This window comes from Phalaenopsis equestris, unplaced genomic scaffold (assembly GCF_001263595.1).
Source record: "Phalaenopsis equestris unplaced genomic scaffold, ASM126359v1 Scaffold000055, whole genome shotgun sequence".
In the NCBI taxonomy this organism is placed as follows: domain Eukaryota; kingdom Viridiplantae; phylum Streptophyta; class Magnoliopsida; order Asparagales; family Orchidaceae; genus Phalaenopsis; species Phalaenopsis equestris.
Window position 1 is genome coordinate 228404 of NW_018164497.1, and position 22103 is coordinate 250506.

At 33.2% G+C, this 22103-nt stretch overlaps 1 protein-coding gene across 1 annotated transcript in view; it reads right to left on the reverse strand.

Moving 5' to 3' along the window:
• Positions 1–10536: 10536 nt before the first annotated feature.
• The window catches only part of LOC110019446 (outer envelope protein 61), a 33355-nt gene continuing 21788 nt past the window's right edge, over positions 10537–22103 (reverse strand). The window contains exons 2-11 of the mRNA XM_020717105.1: positions 21829–22059; positions 16330–16386; positions 16102–16230; positions 13551–13628; positions 13355–13425; positions 13213–13262; positions 12891–13083; positions 12209–12701; positions 11917–12060; positions 10537–11009 (exon numbers count right to left, since the gene is read on the reverse strand). Of these exons, the coding sequence (XP_020572764.1) occupies positions 10863–11009; positions 11917–12060; positions 12209–12701; positions 12891–13083; positions 13213–13262; positions 13355–13425; positions 13551–13628; positions 16102–16230; positions 16330–16386; positions 21829–22059 (1593 nt within the window). The 3' untranslated portion in view covers positions 10537–10862. The remainder of the gene's footprint in view (positions 11010–11916; positions 12061–12208; positions 12702–12890; positions 13084–13212; positions 13263–13354; positions 13426–13550; positions 13629–16101; positions 16231–16329; positions 16387–21828; positions 22060–22103) is intronic.

A 22103-nucleotide genomic window follows, 5' to 3' on the forward strand; every position in this document is an offset into this window, starting at 1 on the left:
ATTGAAAGTGAATTAAGATCGAAGTGAAAAGATCATCACAACTTCTTTAACATTTTCATGGCTCCACCAATTCAATTCACCATTTCACAAATCTCAAGACAAGGAGAAAGACAGAGAAAACAACTCAGATCTCATGGGGAAGACCCAACAAAACTCAGAATTCATATATAAAAGAAAATTCATACAAACTACAACAAGTAACTAACACTTATCTATAATTTCTCCCTAAGCAAACTCCTCGAAGTTCCTCTGAATCTCTTCCTTTCTTTACAGTACACAAAATTCCTCTTTGAAGCGGTAAGGAGAAAGAAATCTCCCACTTTCCCTCCACTCTTATAATCTCTCGAAGAATTCCTCACAAAATAGACTCTCTACACTTTCCCAACACTTAACACTTACTTAACACCCCCCTATTTTAGGCCAAAAACTTCTTTTTAAAGATGTGGATGAGTTTTCCCAAGAGTTGCCTAAGCATCCCTCCAAAATTCGTTCTCATCCAATGCATTGTTTGAATAACCGCCGAGCTCGCTGTCGGCGACCTCGAGGGCGCCGCCGGGGAGCCTTTTTTCGGTGGCGTCGTTGGTGCCCTAGTTCAATTCTTCACATTTTGGCCCTTTTCGCTCCAAATTCGCTCCTTTTTGAATCTTTTTTGCTCAAATGACCCTATTTCATCATTCTTGTAACAAAACATCAAAAAAACCTTTCTTTAAAGTGCGATATCATAAAAAATAGTGTAAAATAGGTATGAAAGTCTCAACATATTTTCCTTTGGTCAAAATCCCCCAAACTTAACTATTACTTGTCCTCAAGTAATTTTAGTACTATATAAAAGTTATGATCTATTGTAGTAAATTTTCAATTCAGAAATACTATAAGTTTGATTTTGATAATACCATAGTGAGATTTTCAGAAAAAATTCAAGTAATTAAATTAACTTTGTAGGTACAAGATTATCTAGTCACAAAATTAAGAGTTCTAATCTTCTATTTATTTCAAGAATGAATATATGCTGTAATATTAAGTCACTTAGAATATTCAAATGATAGAAAATTCATGAGAACACTAGTAGTAAAAGATCTAATCCAGAAATATAAGTTCAGGAATGTATTTAGGTTTTCCCTCTAGGTAGGTCCAGTGAAGCCAATTTTTATTAGACATCTACTGAAGTTTCTCCTCACTTTCATATTTTTTTTCTTTCTTTTATTTTCTCTTTTTCTTTTGGATTGCTTTCAATCCTATATATTTTTCTTTTCTTTTCAGGGATTGTTGTCAATGCGGCTCCATTGGATAGATAGTAGTTTTGGATTTTTGAGGTAAACAACAATCATAGTAGAACCATCTCTTCTGCAGTGATGGAAGATAAAGAATTATCTTACAAATAATTAACAGAGATTACTCAGAATTAACTTTTCTTCAGCAAAATTTACACAAATACCGCCCAATTCTTATGTATTTACATATCTAACCACCAAACTTCAATTTTTCTTGTTGTGAAATTTTTTCTTGGTCCAGTCCTTGTTGTAGAAATAATAATAAGTACAAAATGTTTAAGTTTGGTATTGGTTTATATCAAGTTTGAGGAGATAGAAAAGCAACAAGAAGGTTGCGTTTTTCATGATGATTATCATCTTTTCCTTTGTTGAATATGGTTGAATATGGTTGAATTTTTCTTAGAGTTTCACTTTTTTTATGACTGGTTGGGAGGGAAGTGCACATGACAGTCGAGTATGCAAGTTAAATCATTTTGTCATCTCAAAATGGTGAGATTGTTGTATTACACTTGTTGCTCAACAAATCTACTCTCCAAGGCTTAGATTATTATACTGAATTTTCCGAGTCCTTACAAATTTAGTTTGGATCGTCTTGTGCGGCTAGTTGATGGTTTCGAATAGTTTACAGCCTCTTTCTACATTGTGAAAGTTACTTTGATGTTATGGAATCTATCTCTGTTTCTATTACGTTGGCTTATGCAAATAAAGGTTAAGTTTAATTTAGTTTATATACATAGAACAATTTGGACTTGGTAAACTCATCTGAAGTTCTGCAATGGGACATTCTCATTTTAATAATATCAGATATCCCGATTTTGGGGTTGGCTTTATGAACCTTATTTTATATCTCATTCATTCCTTTTATGTTTTGTTTAAGGAGTTGGGCTTATTATATGTAAAGTATTATTTAATTTATATGAATTCATTAATTATTTCTTGCGGTATGCATAACTTGAGTCATGTGAATATATATTTTACACAAATCTAATATTTTCACTTTTCAGTTCACTATTTATATTCATTAATATTTTTCATATCTAACATCTGTCGTATTCCCTAAATATCTAACACCTAAACTTTACTTTTTTCTACTTTCTAATTAATTTTACTGTTGTTTTTCATGACTTTGTTTTGTTATAGTAATAATATGGATAGTAAGCCTAAAGAGATCGCTACATCAACATTGTGGGAAAAAGATACGAAAATAATATTTTGTGATCTTTATATTAAAGAGATTGAGCGGGGAAACAGACCTACGACCCATTTCAATAAAGAAGGGTGACAAAATATTATAAAAAATTTCAAGGAATGTATAGACAGGGAATACGAACTGTTGCAAATGAAGAACAAGTGAGACCAAATGAAGAAAGAATGGAAAATTTGGAAGGAATTGAAAAGGGGTTCTACCGATCTTGTTTGGGATCCAATGAAGCGAACAGTTGATGCACCTGAGGAATGGTGGGTTGAAAGACTTGCGATGAACTTTGTTTGTAACCTTCTTTATTTTATAACTTGTTTGTAAACTTCTTTTTTTTGTAAACTTCAATTTCCATGTAGGTGGTGTCTGCTGCAAAGAAGTTTAAGCTTTATGGAATTGAGCCTGAATTGGAGGAGAAACTCGACCGCATGTTTGGGGGAGTGGTTGCAACGGGGAACTATGCATGTAGCCCAAGCGAGATAGGGTTCACTGGTAATGCCGTGAATTTGGGAACCCCTGGAGGTTCAGTTGATTTCATTGACGTCCCTAAATTGACGTCTCTAGCCCAGATCAGAAAGAATATGAAACCATTTCTCATTCCAAACGTCCGAGGGTTATTGATAAAAGAAAATCTGGTGTTTCTTCCCTCAGAACCGAGCTATCCGAGACGGTTTCTTATTTCAAAGCAAAATGTCAGGCTTCTCATTCAAGCACTATCGCGGAGACACTTGAAATCCTAAGTGCTACAGCTGAAATTTATGCAGATAAAGAGTTGTATTTGTTCAGTATCTGTTCGCAGCAGAATTGCTAGAGGACCCTGTCCGTAGGGATTTCTTTGTGCAGATGTCTGTCGTCCGCACAGTGGCATATATTCGACGTTTTTATAATTGTTTGAACAATTGATATTTTTTATATTTTTCATCACTAGAACATTTATACTGCATTATATATTTTTTTCTTTCGAGATTTGTGCTTGTGAACTCCGTTGTACCTTCCTAATTATTTGCGAGCGCTGATTTGCTTTAGTAGTTAGCCAAGCATTTTGCCACGTTTTTTGGTTGCCAACAAAGCAAAAATCAATTTTATGACGTCAAACTTGATTTCAAAAAATTGTTGTGCATTCATCTCAGCACGAACCCATATCCCAAACTAGGTTCTTATAAATATGGGTGGTAAGAGAATTTATTCCATATTAAATCTTAACACTTTGTAAAATGAAAGTAGCATGGTATACATAATACTTAATATCCAATGCTAGCCCTTTCTTCCAAGTGGTGAGAAGCAGGTTACTAAACTATTTGAAAAAACACCGTTTGTTGGTCTCTCACACTATTAAAAGTGCACGCTAGTGCCACTCTTATGAGACTATGTTTTTTTTATTGCTGGGGGAAACTCTAAGCATTTTCTGATGCTTTAGTTTGATGGAGTGCCTTTTCTAAAATTCTTGACCCTGTAGTTTTCACTTGCCTGCAAAAGGCTACTTAATGTTATTATTATGATGGTGCAATTTTCAAAATGGATTTGAATTATTTTTATTATGAAAAAGAATTTAAAAATAAAAAATAGAATATTTTTGTCAACATAATTGGAAACATAGTTGCCAACATGGCATAGCATAGCATAGCATATTAACATACAAACGAGCAAAAACAATTGGCCAATTAGTAGATATCGACGAGATTAAATATCAATGACATAAACAGGATTAAAAAAGGAATATTTCTTTTTGTATCCATTGGAGCTACCTTAGAAAATGGATAAATTAGCAAAATGAAATTTCTCACTATTATAAGCATCTACGGATAGAGAAGAATGTTGAGGCACTACTAAAATTACATGCATAACTCGCGATAATACATAATGAACAAGGATGCAATTTTTTATAATGATTATGGATGGAAGTTATTACACCCAATTTATTGAGAGAATCTTCTTTGGCTAACCAATTAGCAGGTTGATTCCCTTCCCTATAAGTATGACTCCAAATGACAGGTAAAGAGGAAATCAAACATCTCATGTTGACCCAATTAATCATAAACCAAGGAACAAAAATATCATAAATAAAATCTGTACCAGCTGAAGAGAATAAATCTTCACATGAATAAACCAATAACCAATTAACACAACAATTCTTAGACCTCAATAAACAACCATTACCTCATTCTCAAAAGCATTTATAGCTATAACAACTGCTGAATAGAACCATAAACACTTTTCATTCTGATTTCTGCATAAACCCCCAATACCAGCAACAAACTGTGTGAAACTCCCATCAACATTAATCTTAACCCAAGAATGTTTAGGCTTTCTCCAAATAACAAGTTGAAATTTATCCTTATAAAAAAATTTATGTTAAGAAGAAATAAGATTATTTATTTTAGCTACGTAAGCCAAACAATTATTAATCACTAGAAAACCAGAAAAATTTTTGTTATCATGAAGAGATGCATTTCTGACCATCCAAAGAAACCAAAAAATAATAAGAGGAACATAAAAATATTTATGTACTTTCCAATCCTGCCAACAAGATTCAATAGTAGTCCAAAGATTAATTATAGATTCAACACCCATATATCTTAGTACAAAGCACCATACCTCTCGAACACAAGCACACTTCAAAAAGATACGATTTTATGATTCCTCTTCAGTATTACAAAAAAGGACATCTAGAAGGTCCCCTTATACCTTTCAACTTTAAAATGTCATCAGTAGGCAAAAATTTTCTAAACAATCTCCATGAGAAAAAAGACATAAAAGGAGAAAGATATTTATTCCAGATTAAAGCACCCCAATCAGTACTTGGCCAACAGTACTAAGTTGCATAAATCATTTGTGAAATGGACTATTGAGATGAATTTTTTAAAACCAATCTATCTTTTTGCAAAGGACTAAAATGTATAGCCATAATCTTCTTACAGGTCTTCTGAGTAACCATGTTGCTAAGCTTCAGGTGATCCCATGATGAATTCCTCCAGCGCTCAACCACCTTAATTTCTTCTGAATGGTGCAATAACTGATCCTTCAAAACCTCATCCCCCAACCAATTATCATGCCAGAAATTAACCTGGACATCACCCACCTCCTAAACAAAGAAATCTTCAGCTTGATTTCTAACTTTAAGCATCTCCTTCCAACTTTTTGAATCTCCTAATTTAGGTTGAACATGAAGTGGATGCACCCCTTTATGGCAAAACTCACCTTTCATAAAATGAGCCCATAAAGAATTATGCAGTCTGAATCTGATCCATTGCTTACTATAAAATATAGAACTCATATGCTCAAAATTCTTGAAGCCAAGTCCACCACATTCAACAGGCTTACACAATTTATCCCAATTAGTCCAATGCATTTGTTTATTTTGTTCTTCCCATAAAAAATTATTGAAAAAAAATATAAATCAATTTTTGGGTACTCTTCTTCATCTTAGCCATATGCATTATATATAAAGGAAAGGTGGTTAACACACTCTTAAAAAGAGTAATTCGCCTCTATTAAACAAAAAGAAGTTTAGCAATTAAGTTTAAATGATATCTTAGTCACCACATCATCATAATGAAGAAGTTTCCTTCTTCCTTTAATTAAAGGAAATCCCAAATAAAGAAGAGGATATTGAGCTTCTTTAAAACCAGTATAATCAGAAATCCACTTTTTAATAGAAATATTAATTCTATTACTAGCATGAAACTGACATTTAGCTTTGTTGAAGACCATGCCAGAAACTTCTTCGAAGCTGTGAAGTGTCTTTATTAGGCTTCTAATAGATTGCTTACTGTCATTAGAGAAAACCATCATATCATCTGCATAAGCCAGATGACTAACAAGAAAATTGGATCCATGTAGGAATCTTGATTGAGGAGAATTATGATGCGCATTATTCAACATCCTAGACAAGTAATCAAATGCCAATATGAAAATAGTAGGAGATAATGGATCACCTTCTTTGATTCCCCTCCCAGCTTGAAAGAATCCATGGCTCTCACCATTAATAAGAACACTATAAAAACTATTTCTTAACCATCTATTTATGAGTGAACAGAATTCTGCACTAAAACCTCTTCCATTCAATACATCCAATATGAAATTTTAGCTAATGGTATCATAAACCTTGGTGATATCAAGTTTAAAAACAATATTAGAACCCCTACATTTCTTATCAACATCAATTAATAATTCCTAAGCTAATAGAATGTTATCATTAATACATCTTTCTTTCACAAAAGCAAATTGATTTTCAGAAATTAAATCATTTAATAATGGTTGCAATCTGGAAACCAGAATTTTGCTGATAATTTTAGAGAAAATAGTGGTTAAACTGATTAGCCTAAATTCATGCCAACAATTCTTCTTTCTATCCTTAGGAATCAATACAATAGAAGTAGCAGCAAAGTACTGAGGAAGATCAACACCATGGAAGAAACCTGGGACAACATTAATCACATCACCTTTAACTATCCCCTTTAATGTTTATAAAAGTCAGCACTGTACCCATCAGACCTTTCAGTTTTATTCCCATCAATTGAACACAACATCATAAATTTTGTTCTCCTTAGGCACTCTTGTCAAATTCAGTGAAGAACCATTTAATAAGTTATCGTCAAACAAACAAGTTGAACAACTTTGAGAAATAGTGGAATCAGTAGAGTCAGCTAATAAAATATTCTAAAAATGTCTAACAACACTTTTAGCAATACATTTAGGATATGTAATCCAATCTTCTGCCTCATTTTTAATCTAAATAATTGTATTCAAACTCCTTTTATATTTAGGGTCCGTTTGGGGTAGCTTATTTGGTGCGATAGCATTTTGAAAACGCACCTGACATATTTAGGTAAACTGCGTTTTGGCAGCTTATACATTTTCAAAAAGCCGAAAACAACGTTTTCACATCGCACATATCTAGGTGCAGTGACAACTTTCTCGCAACGGTCTGACTTTTCCAAAAAATAAAAGTTGTAATAGCCACCATACCTAGCTTATCAAAAGATTATTTTTAATCAGTTTATCAGCAAATTATTCAATAAGCTGCAGCTGCCTCAAACAGACCCTTAATAATAGCTTGAAAAAATCTAGAGTTTCTGTCTCCCTGCAGAAACCAACTATTTGAAGCCTTTTGATGAAGAAATGATTCTTCCAGATCAATAGCATAAAGCAATTTTTTTTGAGCAATTAATAACTGACTTTCAGAATCTTTCCCATCCTCTATATCCTTTTCCAACTCAGCAAGAACATGTTCAGCTTGGATAACATTAAAATAAAAATTCCCAAAGTCTGTCCAATTCCATACCTTAAGAGCCTTAGCCAGTCTTTCTGTAAAATACATAGCTTCTCTGTAGGATTACCAGAGAAATTAATAACAGGAGAATTCCAACTTGTTTCCACTACCTTCTGAAACCCAGGATGAGAAGCCCAAACATTTAAGTATCTGAAATAAACTACCTTAGCTTTATTGGTAAAAGAAAAATTTAACAACAAAGGAGAATGATTACAACCAGTTCAGGGAAGATGCTTGACCATAGAAAAAGAAAACCTGATCCAACCAAGATTGGTTCTCAAGAAATCTATCAAATGTTTCCCAAATATTGCCTCTCCTCCAAGTGAAAGAAGACCCACTGAACCCCAAATCAAACAGTTTAGCAGTCTAAATATTCTTAGTGAAAGTTAACATCTTACTAAAATCTGTATTCTTTCCAACCTTCTTTTCAGAAGGATTAACAATACAGTTAAAATTTCATCCAACAAGCCAACACTCAGTCATACCATGACTGATACAATGTAGTTTAGACCAAAACTCCACTCTAGCATCATTAGAACATCCGACATGAATAAAAGTAGCAAATCCTTTCAATTGTTCAAATTCAAAAGCAATATGAAGAAATTGTGGATGGGCTTGCAAAACCTCAAACTTCATCTCTTTTCTACAAAATAACCAAATCTTATTGGAACAATTCTGCTTAAAGACAGAACTCTTGAAGTTCTTAGTAAATCTTTGCAAATTGGTTTGAACCAAAGGTTCAAGTAAAACAAATGCCCAAAACTTATGATCCTTGTTTAAACTCATAAGTCTATTAAGAGAGTCAGGATTAGCCACTCCCCTAATATTCTAACAAAGAAAATTAATCATGTATAGCCTGTTTTCCTGCTCTAATAATCCTAGAGAAGAAAGAAGCTTTTTGATTTTGAGGAGAACTCTTATTCGTAATAATATTATTAGCAGATAAGTGTCTCAATTCTAAATTCTTTTTCTTCTAGTCTTTTGTACCACCCAATCCTCCAACTCATTCCAGGCCACATTCATATTGTCTGGGATAATAACATTAGCAAGTTGTTCTGGAATAAGATATTCAACAGATGAAAGAAATAAAATAGAAGAATCCTCAAAACTTTTATGCAATGGTTCAACACTATTCACTAAACCATCATCATGAACTTCTTCACCAATACTAACAGGCTCAACCAACATATCAAGAACTTCTTCATTATCCTGAAGTCCCCCATCTCTAGCACAAATTTTAGCTGGACATATATTTCTTAGAACAAAAGATAAATAAATAGATTTGGGTTGCACATGAACATCTTTCCCAGTGAGATAATAAGTCCCCCAGGACAATTAGCTATTATAATTGGAGACACAATAGGATGAGGTTGCACATCAATATCCTCCACAGTGGTAGTATCAACTTTGGCAACATCAGCATGAGAAGTTAGCTTCATAGAAGGTTTAGTTTTAAGATGAGGATGAAGTTTATAACACTTGTCCATTGTGTGCCCAAACATTTTACAATGATGACAATAATATGGCCTTTGCTCCATTATAATTGGTTGCCAATAAACATTATGGGTTGTACCCAACCAGATTTCATTTAATATCAGGCAGTGAAACATCTCTTTCCTCCAAAATTGTAGCAGCAAATGGCCTAGTTAAATTGAATGTAGGCATATCCAATTTCAAAGGCCTTCCCAAAGCTGATTCAATTGAAAACAAAACTTGATGATTAAAGAAATGCAATTTAAGCCTTGGTAATTTAAACCAAATTGGTACAATAGGAGATTTAGGACTAGGATCAAAATCTGGTGACCTTCTAAGCATCTTCATTTACCTTCCTTCGACCAGAATAAACTTCTTAGAGAAAATTATTGCATAGTCTTCTTCCCTTGTAAGATCAATCATAACATGCCTACCATCAAAGAAGCCTATCTTCTAAGAACCTACTAGCTTAAGATCTTCAAAAGTTCTCCTTATACTCTCCATCTTCGGGTTACCAAATTGGAATTTTCCAATTAATGTGAATTTGTGGGCATCAGCCAGAAAGGAGAGTTCAACATCCGAAAATACCAAAGAAAGTTTTCCACCTTTCCTCACAATGTTTTTTTATCAACTTACAATCATTTTTACCATCAACAGAATCATGATATAATTGAGGGAAAACATGATTATCTCCATTCCCCAACCGTAAAGCGCCATGCCCAACCACTTCAGCAAAAGTTAATCTTCCAGGCAGAAAATCAAGAACTGGGTTGAAATTGAAATTTGTTATAGCATCAAAATAGAAAACCAGAAAAAACATATCTAAAACGCCTTTCAAATGTAAATGTACCACCAACCAGATTCAAAGAATAGATCCAGAACTCAACAGAAAAGTAGAACTATTCAAAATTTGAAATGCAAGAAATCCAGAAAAAAGCCACTAAACTCGAGAAACACCAATAAATGAGATTATAGAAATGAAAGCAGCAGTTTCTACCCCAATAGAAAAATCACAAAACTCACAGAATTCACCAACAAAGAAGAAGATGAACCCATGATTCTCCCCATTCTCCCACAGAAGTTCTAGAAATTCTTAAAACCATATATATATATAACAATTACTAACTTTTTAAAAGTGAAATATATCTTTTTATGCATAGGTTTATGATACCAAGATGGTATAATTGTTAATAGAGAGAGAGAGAGAGAGAGCTTAGAACAGCTTTCATGATCTTTAATGTTTATCAATTTAATTTAAATTAATTTATCTGATATCAAAAAATATATAATTTTACAAATAAACTTTCTGTAACTTTAATCTACGCAGGGAACATTTGAATATATGTATTAACTAAATTACAGATGCGAAATAAGTTATACATCCGTAAAATGGAGAACAATGACTTTACTAGGCAGTAAATAATACAACACATTTTGTTAACAAAAAGAATGCTTCTGCTACAACCTTGCCGGTAGATGAAGCAAGGTCAGTTGCCGTTAATTGTTATGATCTTCAAAGGCAAACTACCATGAAAGGAGTTGTACGTTTCACAGGTTTATAAAAATATATGAAGATATTGTGATATAAAGCTATAAGCTCTCTTTCATGAGGTGAGTGTATCATCATTTTGGCGTATAATTGCAGCTTTTAACTACCGATGTAACCCAGTTGGTGGAGAAGGAAGGCTAAGACTAACATGACAATGGCAAGTAGCATACCAGGCCTTCCCAAGAGCCAGTGTTTAGTCTTCTTCGCAATCTCGAATCCCTTCTGTGCTCTCTCTGCCCATCGCATCTGAAAATTTGCATGCTGAATAAATCAGATTCAATGGCTTAAAACAAAGGAAAAAATGGAGATCGAGGCGGGTAATTTGAAATTCGTCATCTGGCAATAATATTATGGTCGCGAAAATTAGACCAGATGGGAGCAGTTGAACTAGTCAGACCAGTTGGAACGTGAACTAGCCCTTCAAAACAATTTAATCGGATTAAAAAAGTAAATTTCCAGGTGAAATGGGATTAACATGTAAAAACCAGCAGCCAAATTGATAGAGCCATAAAACTGTATGCGGTTGAACAAGCTTGTTTAGATATTATAATAGAGATGATGTTGAAATCCAGTATTTGTTAGACTTCATCACGTACATACATGATATTTTAGAAGCATTTAGATACATACCACACAATTCTCATATATTTACGTATCTAAATCCTAAAAATTCATATTTACATGCATACAACTCAAATCTTTAATGTCACAAAAACATAACACCATCATTATGTTTTTAAACGTGAAATGTACTTTTTCGTGCATAGGTTTACGACAACAATGTATTATAAGTGTAAATATCAAACTTTAGGTGTGAGATATGTAATACATAAGAATTGTGAGGTATATTTTATGTTACATAGTATATATGAGTATGCATATATAAGTGTGTATGTTTATTGTGTGTGTGTGTGTGAGTTATCATTTATTTATCATCATTATTAGAAATACTATAATATTTTAATAATATTTATATCATCATGGCGAAACTCTCCAACTAGATCTCAGCTGAACCTTTGAAGCTTCCTTCCACAAGTTCAATGTTAGTTCCAGATCTAAAAATCTTGATTAATATTGCAATAACAAATATATGAAGCTAATAAGAAACATTTATACGGAGTAAAACAATTATACATGATAGAAGCTTTCATACCATTCTATCCAGGTCTTCCGGTGATAGTGAAGCCATGGCCTGTTGCGCTTTTGCTGCATCGTCTTTGGAGAGCTTCATGCCAAACTGTTCACTCATACTAGTCATCATTTCAGGACTCATGTTCTTCACCATAGATGCAAACATCTGTAAGTAAATTTTTGCAAAAAAAAAACAGTAAAAGACTAGATGGCTGTAAAAATAAAGATATCCAAGGACAAGGTAAAAGGCTAGATGGCTGTAAAAATAAAGATATCCAAGGACAAGAACATCTATTAAGATCGAACTAACAAACCTGCCGCATGGCCGGATCTTTCATAGAATTCCTCATGGCCTCCTGCAAATCAGTTGGTGGAGCACTCGAAGTACTACTTGAAGGCAGTCCACTGATATTTCTTGTTCCTGCAGTGGCATTAACTGTAGCAACTGATGATTGTGAGGCGCTTTCTGATCTCTGGGAGTTGAAAACAGAAGCAGCCTTCATGCTGTTCCCATTAAAGGAGGATGAAAATTCATACATCTTCTTGAGCTCTTCAGGAGGCATACTACTGATTTTTTCTGAAGCCATTCTAATCATTTCTGGAGTCATGCCATGACCATTCATGTTAGAGAATGGCGACCCATTTCCTTTCAGTGAAGATGCAGCCTCAAGCATTTTCTGAAGCTCTTCAGCCTTCATGCTGCTAATCATATCTGTGGCAGTTCTAATCATTTCAGGAGACATTTTACCAAGACCCATGGCAGAAATAGATTCTGCATCAGCGTTTGAGACATATTTCTGGAATAACCTGGAATATTCTCACAATCACAGGAGAAAGTGCCAGTAAGGATACCCATATAGTCAAAAATAAAGCAGTGCAGTGATAAGTTTTAGAAACTAATAATAATAATAATAATAATAATAATAATATATAAGTTTTAGAAACTATTAAGAATAATAATAATAATAATAAAACATTACATATAAGTTTTTAAACCTGATGGTTTCAGGATTTTCTTTCAAAGTTCTTAAAGCTTCGGAATTTGCCGCAGAAACTTCACCATAAGATCCATCGTTTGGGTTGGATTCACAGCCTTCAACTGGCTGCATCACAGAATATTCAGCTGTACTATGACAATTTGATGGCACTGTTCTGCTTTCCACTTCGTCTATTTCCTCAATAACAACTCCTGGCAGGAATATGAATAAAAAACTCTTTAAAGGTTTCCATCCATCCCGAACGTATTCCGTGGAGTTGAATCATAAAATAGCAGAAAAAATCAAAGAACTTAAGGTAGGGATAAGGATAAAAAAAAAACCTTGTGATGTACTTGCACCTCCATCCTTCATTAGAATCTCCTTAGCATCTCTGAAATTTTTCATACATGTAATATTGTGATAGCAAAACTGAATATGCTACCTCCTATATGAGAGATGGAATTCTAGTAAATAGCGTTATACCTTAAGACGCCTGCAATAGTCTCATCTTCTGGGGAAATTTTATAAGCCACGCTCAAGTCAGACACGGCAGCCTGATGAAAATAGAAGTTACTGGATATTGGCCTTCCAATAAAACGCATGGTCAATGAGCATTAAATACTCTAATAGAGAATCAAAAAAGGTAGCAAATCTAGCAAAAAATAGCAGAGAGACTTGCCTCTAATTTACCGAGTTCCTTGTAAGCTTGACCTCTTCTATAGAGAGCTTTGACATTCTTCGAGTCATTTTTTAAAATCTGAGATCATAATTAGTTCCATTTAGTAGATAATTGTAGCTAACAAACAGGACTGTAAATGAAACAATATACTTGATGAGCAACCTGAACTTAACTCAATTAATACTCAATCATGTTAATGTTCACAAACAAACTCATTTGTTGTTCATCAAACAACTTCTAAATGTATTATACTTTTATGATGTCATTTATATAAAATTTAATTAATTAGAATTTAATTATTAAATACATATTATAATCAAAAATATATATGCCTATAAATTTAATGCAATTTATTCTTATTTTTTTATTTCAATGAACTAGTTTATTAATACTTATTTTTTTTTATTTATGTAATTTTATTCCAAGAAGTTTGCTTGCAACTTATATATTGTTTTCTTTAATTAATCTATACTAATTAGATGTCAATTTAAAATTTAGTCAATTGCTTATTTAGATTTGCAAAATCATTTGTTATATATTATATATCAAAAATCAAATACTCATTTGTTTTTTTAGCTTGTTTAATAACTTTATATGAAAAATCACGTACATATTAAAATTTAAATTTTACATAAAAAATCAAGTAGTCAATCGAGTTTTAGTTTGTTTAACTAATATAAACAAACCAAATACAAAACAGTATGATCATTAAAAAATTTAAGCAAGTCAATTAAGACCATATATATATATATATATGAAGGTTTGGCTCAAGCTCGAACTGAACATGAACAACTTATAATTTGATCACGTCTAGTCAAATCCTTGACCTACTCGACTCGACTTAGCTTGATTACAACCCAACTAACATATAATTGCAATTTATACTACAGGCTTTAAACTGCCAATTATGACCATATATATGAAGGTATGGCTCAAGCTCGAACTGAACATAAACAATTTATAATTCGATCACGTCTAGTCAAATCCTTGACATACTCGACTCGACTTAGCTTTATTACAACCCTACTAACATATAATTGCAATTTATACTGCAGGTTTTAAACTTAATAATGTTAGATATACATAAGAAAATGAAATAGAAGAGAAGGACCAGTGCATTGGCCAACACAATTTAAGGGGGACAAAATACTCTTCAAGGAAACTCAATTAGAGTAATAAGGGTTTGAGTCATGATATCAAGTCTTAAAAAATTGTCTTAATTTTCTCTCACTTCCTTTGGTTATTTTCCCCCATTCTCAATGTTTCTCCCTTTACACCTCGCTTCATCATCCATTCTTAACGCCTATCTTTCGCTCTCGTTCTCCGAAACCATGTCACCGACCCACTGCCCTCTTTTCTAAATCAGTAGGCATATTATCAACAGATGTCATTCTCTCCTCCTAAATGATACTCCCTCATTCTCTCAACATCCTTAATCTCTAATCATTTTCATACTCACTAAATTACCGATACCCCAATCCCTCTTATATCGCTTGAACTACATGTCATTAATCACACATATTCCCTTTGCCTAAATCATGCACTCACGGCTCCCTGTAATTCTCACTAAAATTGAACACTCCTTTCACTTCGTCATCTTTAACATCACACCACATTCTCCCATTCTATTTCTAGTCCGAAATTCCTTCATGATCCAGCATCACAGTCAGAACTTCTCAACCAAATCACGAACAACTACTTTTGGAGATTACTGTCATTATCACAAAATCCATTGTTTGGTCAACATGAAGACAGCAAAATGAAAAAAAAATAAAAAATAAACTGGTAGAAATGATTCAACAATAGTCATTGAGAATAGTTTCTATGATTCACATGCAATTAAATTTTCATAAGTATGAAGGAAAAAATTGTTTGATTTAGAAAAGGCCTTTTTATCTTTTTTTTTTTTTTAATCCAGCTCTGAGGTATGAATAATAGGAATGAATCATAGTTCAAATATTTCTTTATGATCAATTCTATATAGTCCATGCTCTAGAGACTAGAGTAAAAATATCTGACAGTAAAATCATCTGATAGAGATGTAATAATCTAAGAAAAGAAGAATTTTGAAATTTTAGCAGATAAGATAGTAGCAGAAGACATTTTTGACAATGCTTCTTGACTGCTTTCCTAAACTAAATTGGATCAATTAAAAATCACATGTGCCATTACCATGCCTAGTTCTAGTTAGAAATAGAAAGAACTTACATAGAAAGAGTGAGAAATCTAAATCCAAGACATTCAAGCTTCAGCCAGGTTTTATGTTGATTTGTGCTAACAAATGCCTCTATGGTGTCACAAACAAACATACTTGTGTTTTTTTGTTCATAAATCATAAAAGAAGCCCGCAACCAAGGTTCCAAGACCTAAGACGTAGTAATTAGAAAATTTGATTTTGTACATACTAACAAGAACCAAATACTTAGGAACCTTCATGCAGTTTTCTGAAAAATAATGAGAAGTAAATGAGATAACAGTACTTTATGATCAATAATTGCTTCATCTATCATGAATATAAACAATTGGAGGGTAAGGATGTCACAAAGCACACCTCTGAGCCTTCCATCACGCAATCCTCATATTGCATTGTCTTCAAGTAGCATGACATGAGGTTAAGAGAGCATTGCAACTTCAGAGTGCTTGATTTGGTTGAGGGGATGCCTTTTAAATTGCCTTTGGCCTAATGGTTGATTTATTAAAGTGAACTAATTTTTATGATATATAAGACTCGAAATATGAAGCAATAGAAAAGCAAATATTTAAATACAGTACAACTTACTCGTAAATACTTATTAGCTGCCTCATGATACTCCATGTTGGCATGAAGCTCATTCCCCTGAGAAGGAGAAAAAAATAATGATTTGTATGATCAACACAAGAAAATAGAAGCATTGAAAAGTAGGAAAAAGTTCAATACTTAGAAAAGAATCAGAAAATGAATGTATATAAAACCAAAGCAACACAAAAAAAAATGAAAAAAATAACTAGTCAATGGCACAGACAAGATTGCAAGCTTTTCTCATTATTAGGAAAGAATATGGATTAAGAGGTTCACAAACTACAGTCATTTCAGAAGAAAATTGACTAACTGTTAAGGTAACTAACACATATCTCCATAAAATTGTATGAAACTCATCTGTGCGGGCATAGGTGCATTGAGCGAGCCTGAATATATACACAGGCGTATAGTTGACATAGTGATCAGCCAGAGTCAGTAGTAGATGAAAAAAAGCATTTTCTAGGAATGAAGGTGAAAATGTGAATATATGAAGCACCATGTTTATCTTTTTTAGGAATGAAAATGAAAAAGCTTCTTTCTCAAGAGTAAAACAAATTCCAGAAAGCACCATGTTACCTTAATAGACAATGTAATGTACCTGAACCTAACAAAATGTGAAGAAACATTACATAAAATCTCAAAAGCAAGTCTTACTAAGGTAAGAGGTGTTCTTTCAAGATGGGCATAACCAACTGATCATGCGTCAAATGACCATTACTAACATTGAAAATTCTGTCAGTTAACCAGACCAAATATCTTCTTAGGTCAGTGTTTTTTTTTTTTTTTTGGTAAAACCTAAACCTCCATTTCACAAGCACAACCAACCATACAAGGTAAATATCTCGTTCTGTCGATATTTGCCACCTCATCTTCTAGCAGGCCTCCCAACCCCACACTAAGCCAACTTTCAAGTAAAATATCATGCCCACCACTATCCTTTTCCAATCATCTTAATGTTTGTGAACAACTCATGTTCAATTTGTTGAGTAGTTCATGTTTGGTTCGTTCTTTTCTTAAAATTTGAGCATGAACTCAATATTTAGGCTTAAATCCTTACTAGGCCCCATTAAAAACTCATTAAGATATCTGTTACTTAAAGGGGTGTCAAAAATTGATCCGACACATCAAAACGAATCAAATTCGACTCGAAAAATCCAGATTAGGGTTGACCCAAAAATTTTTCGAATTGGGTTCGGGTCAGAGTATTCGACTTGTTTGTTATTCGGGTTGGGTTCGGGTTGAGCATGAAAACTCAAACAAGACCTGAATAAGCACGAAAGTTTGGGTTGGGTTCAGGTCGGCAGGTCAAACTCAGATTCGGGTTGGATTCGGGTCTTAGTTTTTGACCCTTTTATTATTCGAGTCAGGTTTGAGTTGACTCTATTCAGGTCAGGTCATTTTTTGGTTGGACCCGAACCTAACCCGCTAACCTAAATTGACACCCCAACTGTTATTACATAATAAATATGCATAATGATTTTTTTGAAAATAATGCAAAAATATATCGCTGGTGTAGTAGATGCATATGGTTTTATGCATCGTGTTTGTATGGTGACGCATTTAGTTTGATTCTTTATCCTTTTTTTTTGCATTCAAATTAAAAAATTAATTTTTAATTGATATGTTGGTTTGAGTTCGCGTATATTTGCAAAAGTAAAACAATACTAACCTGAACACAAAAAGAGATGTTTCAAATATTAATGAGCAAAGACCAAACATAAACAATGATGAAACTAAGCAAAAAAAAAAAACAACATTCATTTGTATTTGGCCAATATGTGCCCCAATCAGTTGATTTATGTATTAGAAAAGGTGTGCAATCGAACACCCTTAATGACATTCACATAACTATAATCTTTGCAATTGTTTTACCACTTCAACATTTTCTTCTGCACACAAACAACTTCCCCAAATAAAGTGCCTCAAAGCTTCCACCAACGTAAATCACGTCATTTGAGGCACTATAAAAGCAAGGAAAGCATGCAAACACCGAATAAAGGCAATAGAGGAAAAGATGTGGTGATATATTGAATGTGCGTCCCAAGAAGAAAAAGCATTAGAGAAAGGTTGGAAGATATGAAAAGAAAGTATATCAGGCATTGACAGTCACAAAGATGAAATAGAAAAAAGGAAAATAAATAACTAAAGATGATTTTGGTTAAAGGCAAGATCACAATAAGTTTCTCGTTACGAATAAAGCAAGATAAATGTTACTAGGACAAATAGGAACCCTCGTTAACTTCCAAGATAACCAAAAGAAGTGAGTCTACTTCTTAGAAAACTGCTTCCCCAAATTTGGTAGCTATCAAATACCGTAATATGCCCCCTAAGATCTTTCAAAGTATCAAATTTCTTGAACAACAAATCATAGTTTTCTTACATGGATGTTACTACAGAGATGCATATTTGATGTTTCGCTCATTATACATGGCTATTAGCAAGTCAGGGCACAATATATATTTACTACCATTGCCCACCTACAACAAGAATGGTTGGATAATATAGATAACAAGCATGGTCAACATGAAAGGGAATCCCGAGCAGGAACATAACATCAAATATTTGTACATAATGAAATTTGCAGGGTCGATTTAATGGTCAAAACATCATTCAAAAAATTTGGTCGAGAAAATACTTTCCATGGGTGCATTAGTAATATGAAGCATTTAATAATGGTAGTCACTAACTATGCTAGCTTCATGCTAAACTTAACAAAAAAGGCATCTATTGAAACACATCACTTCAGCACTCAATTCAAAGTACCAAGTGCAATAGGAACTGGTCTATTTTACAAGAAAAAATGAGCATGGCAACCATAGATTTTCTAAATCTATAAGAGCTAACTCAAGAAAGAATGCATCGTTGTTAAGTAAAAGTAGAGAATTATTATTTGGTTCATGATATGCATCAACTAAAGGCAATGGTAGATAAACAATGAATGAAAAGGATGGGGAAAATATTAGAGGCATCACCTAAAGATGGCCGTTGGCTTGTCAAAATTTGCAAGGTAAATGAAACTGAAACCAGTTACATTCATTTGTCATTGTTATAGATGAGTTTTGTTTGGGATTTAGAGATATGTGATACTTTGGAATTAAATCAGCCGCACATGAATAGTCAAGGGACTATTTAGATATTTAAATTCAATTAATCTAAACCAAAAATAACAGTGTTATATTTGCTTGAAAGTAAAAAATTAACATAAAATATATCATATAAGCGTTTAATAGAATATTTACATATCCTTTCGTTGGCATATAGTTAAGAAATAATTAAGAATACATTAAATGATGAAAACTAATATTTAAAATCTTATTTTGAACATAGTTAAGATTTTTGTAGATACACAAACGAAATTATGTCCAAACAAAAGAATTGTTTACATTTTTTTTAAACTTTTTTACATTTCAGTGTACTTGAAAAGACAAGTTCAAATGAAGTCCACCTTTACAGTGAAGCAAGTCAATAAAGACTGATGCAAAACCAAAATGAACAGTTAAAAAGTTGTGATAACAAAACATCTAGAGGACAAAATGGTAACCTAACTAAGAAAAAAAAATTATAGTTACAAAATTATTCAAAATACTTGTTTCAATGCACTGTAATCACTATTAATCGAAAGTAAAAAAGAAAAATAAAACTTATGCTTTATATAGAAAAAATGGAACCATGATTCCACAATTCCAAAAAAAGAAAGAACCAAGAAAATAGTAAAGACCAACATTTCTGTTAAATGCAATTCATTTATTTCTAGGTGTTAGAGTCACAAATTCTTTCAAGGAATATATTTAATCAAGATAACCCTTTCACTCATGAATGGTAAATTTGAGTTAAGAAAAAATTTTTTGCATGTTAATGAAATATCTAAGAATAAAATAACATTGATTAATGTATTACCATAGCAAAAACAGAAGAAGGAATTATCATTCTTTCACTCTTTTGTTTTGTCTTTTTATATAAGAATTATGAATGGGGCTCAAAGTTAATATCACAAGTGTGGTGCTTGAAACAAATAACTCTATTTCGATACATAACGAAAAGAAGCAACACGTACAAAAATATATATTGGCATGCTTGCAATTTTTTAACGGCAGCAAAACCTACAGAATGACTACATAGGTTTATCCTCACAAGTTGAATGAAAAAAAAAAATCATAGTCAGGGTTAAGCAGATAACTTCCATTATATAGTAAAAAAAAGTAGCCATTTGTTGATGCGCAGTGCTCTGCTTGCTAAGTCACCATTAAGTGACACAAATGCATACTTTTCAGAAAAGATTACCTTAAATAGTGTTTGAAATTCATAACTATCTTGTCGGTCATAGTTATCTATCCTTTCTTTCCCAGTCCCACAGGTACTAAGCCACCTTATTTCCCATGAACCAGTCCATCGCATCCCTGAAGCTAAGATAAATCATGATTAAGGCATCTTCCGTCTATAAAATGTATTTGTGTGAGACCTCTATGGTGGATAGGGTGAGTCCTCCAACACTTGGAGTCCAATTATAGACTACACAAAGTGAATTTCCACCACATCCTCTCCCGCTTAATGAAAAAGGGTAACAAGATGACATAAAAGCAAAATTTATGTTGCTTTGACTTGAGGGTTGGACATTGACGTTTCATATCAATGCATAGTTGGGGTTTTTCTAATGGATTGGCTCTTCCCAAGTGGTGATAGAGTTGCCGAATGACTACATATCTGATGCTGTCTGCTACAAAGATGGTTTGGAAGTTTCCAAGCAGAATTTATGTTGCTTTGACTTGAGAGTTGGACATTGACGTTTCATATCAAGGCATAGGTGGGATTTTTCTAATGGATTGGCTCTTCCCAAGTGGTGATAAAGTTGCCGAATGACTACATATCTGATGCTGTCTGCTACAAAGATGGTTTGGAAGTTTCTCATTGGTTAAACCTTAGAATTCTTATAGACTTCACCAAATCCGAAATCTTAAGGACTTCCTCATGGAAGGGATTTTACATTAATATGAGCATAAAACTTCTTTGTCTTTTGTCATGATTCATTTTCAATTGAATTTGAAGTCATTACTTGACAAACTTTATGGGGACAATTCACATGACCGAATCTTTTCAAGTTCAATTACAAATTAGGCTATATTGTCAATGGCGTACATTCAGTAAGTACTCATGCAAACCAAAAATCCACACATTCAAATAGAGTACAATCATCTTAAAAAGAGCACATACGTGGCTTACCATGCCCTCTAATTCAATAAATATTTCTACAATTGGTTCATCAATTAAGTTTAAAATTTAATGCCTACTGGCTGAGATATTTGATAAGATTTCTCATTTCGTGACAAAACAATGTATGTTACATCATTAGATGCAACTTCTTTCGGTTGATTTGCTTTACTGCATCAGGAGGGGACCGGAGACAATTCTCATGTAGATAAACCACAAGACAAAAATCGCTAGGATCCTCCATTTATTCTTTCACAATACGTTTAGATAGAATTTAGGGAAGAAATTTGATACCTGTTTCTTTAGCATCTCAGCTGCACTAATTTGGTAAGAGATTTGAGCTTCCGCACGCATCCGGAGAGATGCAAGCTCTTCAGGTGAAGCATTGGCCATCTTCTCAGTCAACTCAGCAATATCTTCATGCTTAGTATGTTTTAGCTGCTCTGCTGCAAGTTTCACATCCTCAGGTTTCATATTCTTCATACTTTCAGTTGCTAGTTTCATTAACTCGGGATTCGAAAACATCTGCCATCGTTCAAATACAACCCAAGGAACTATAAAATTTAGCA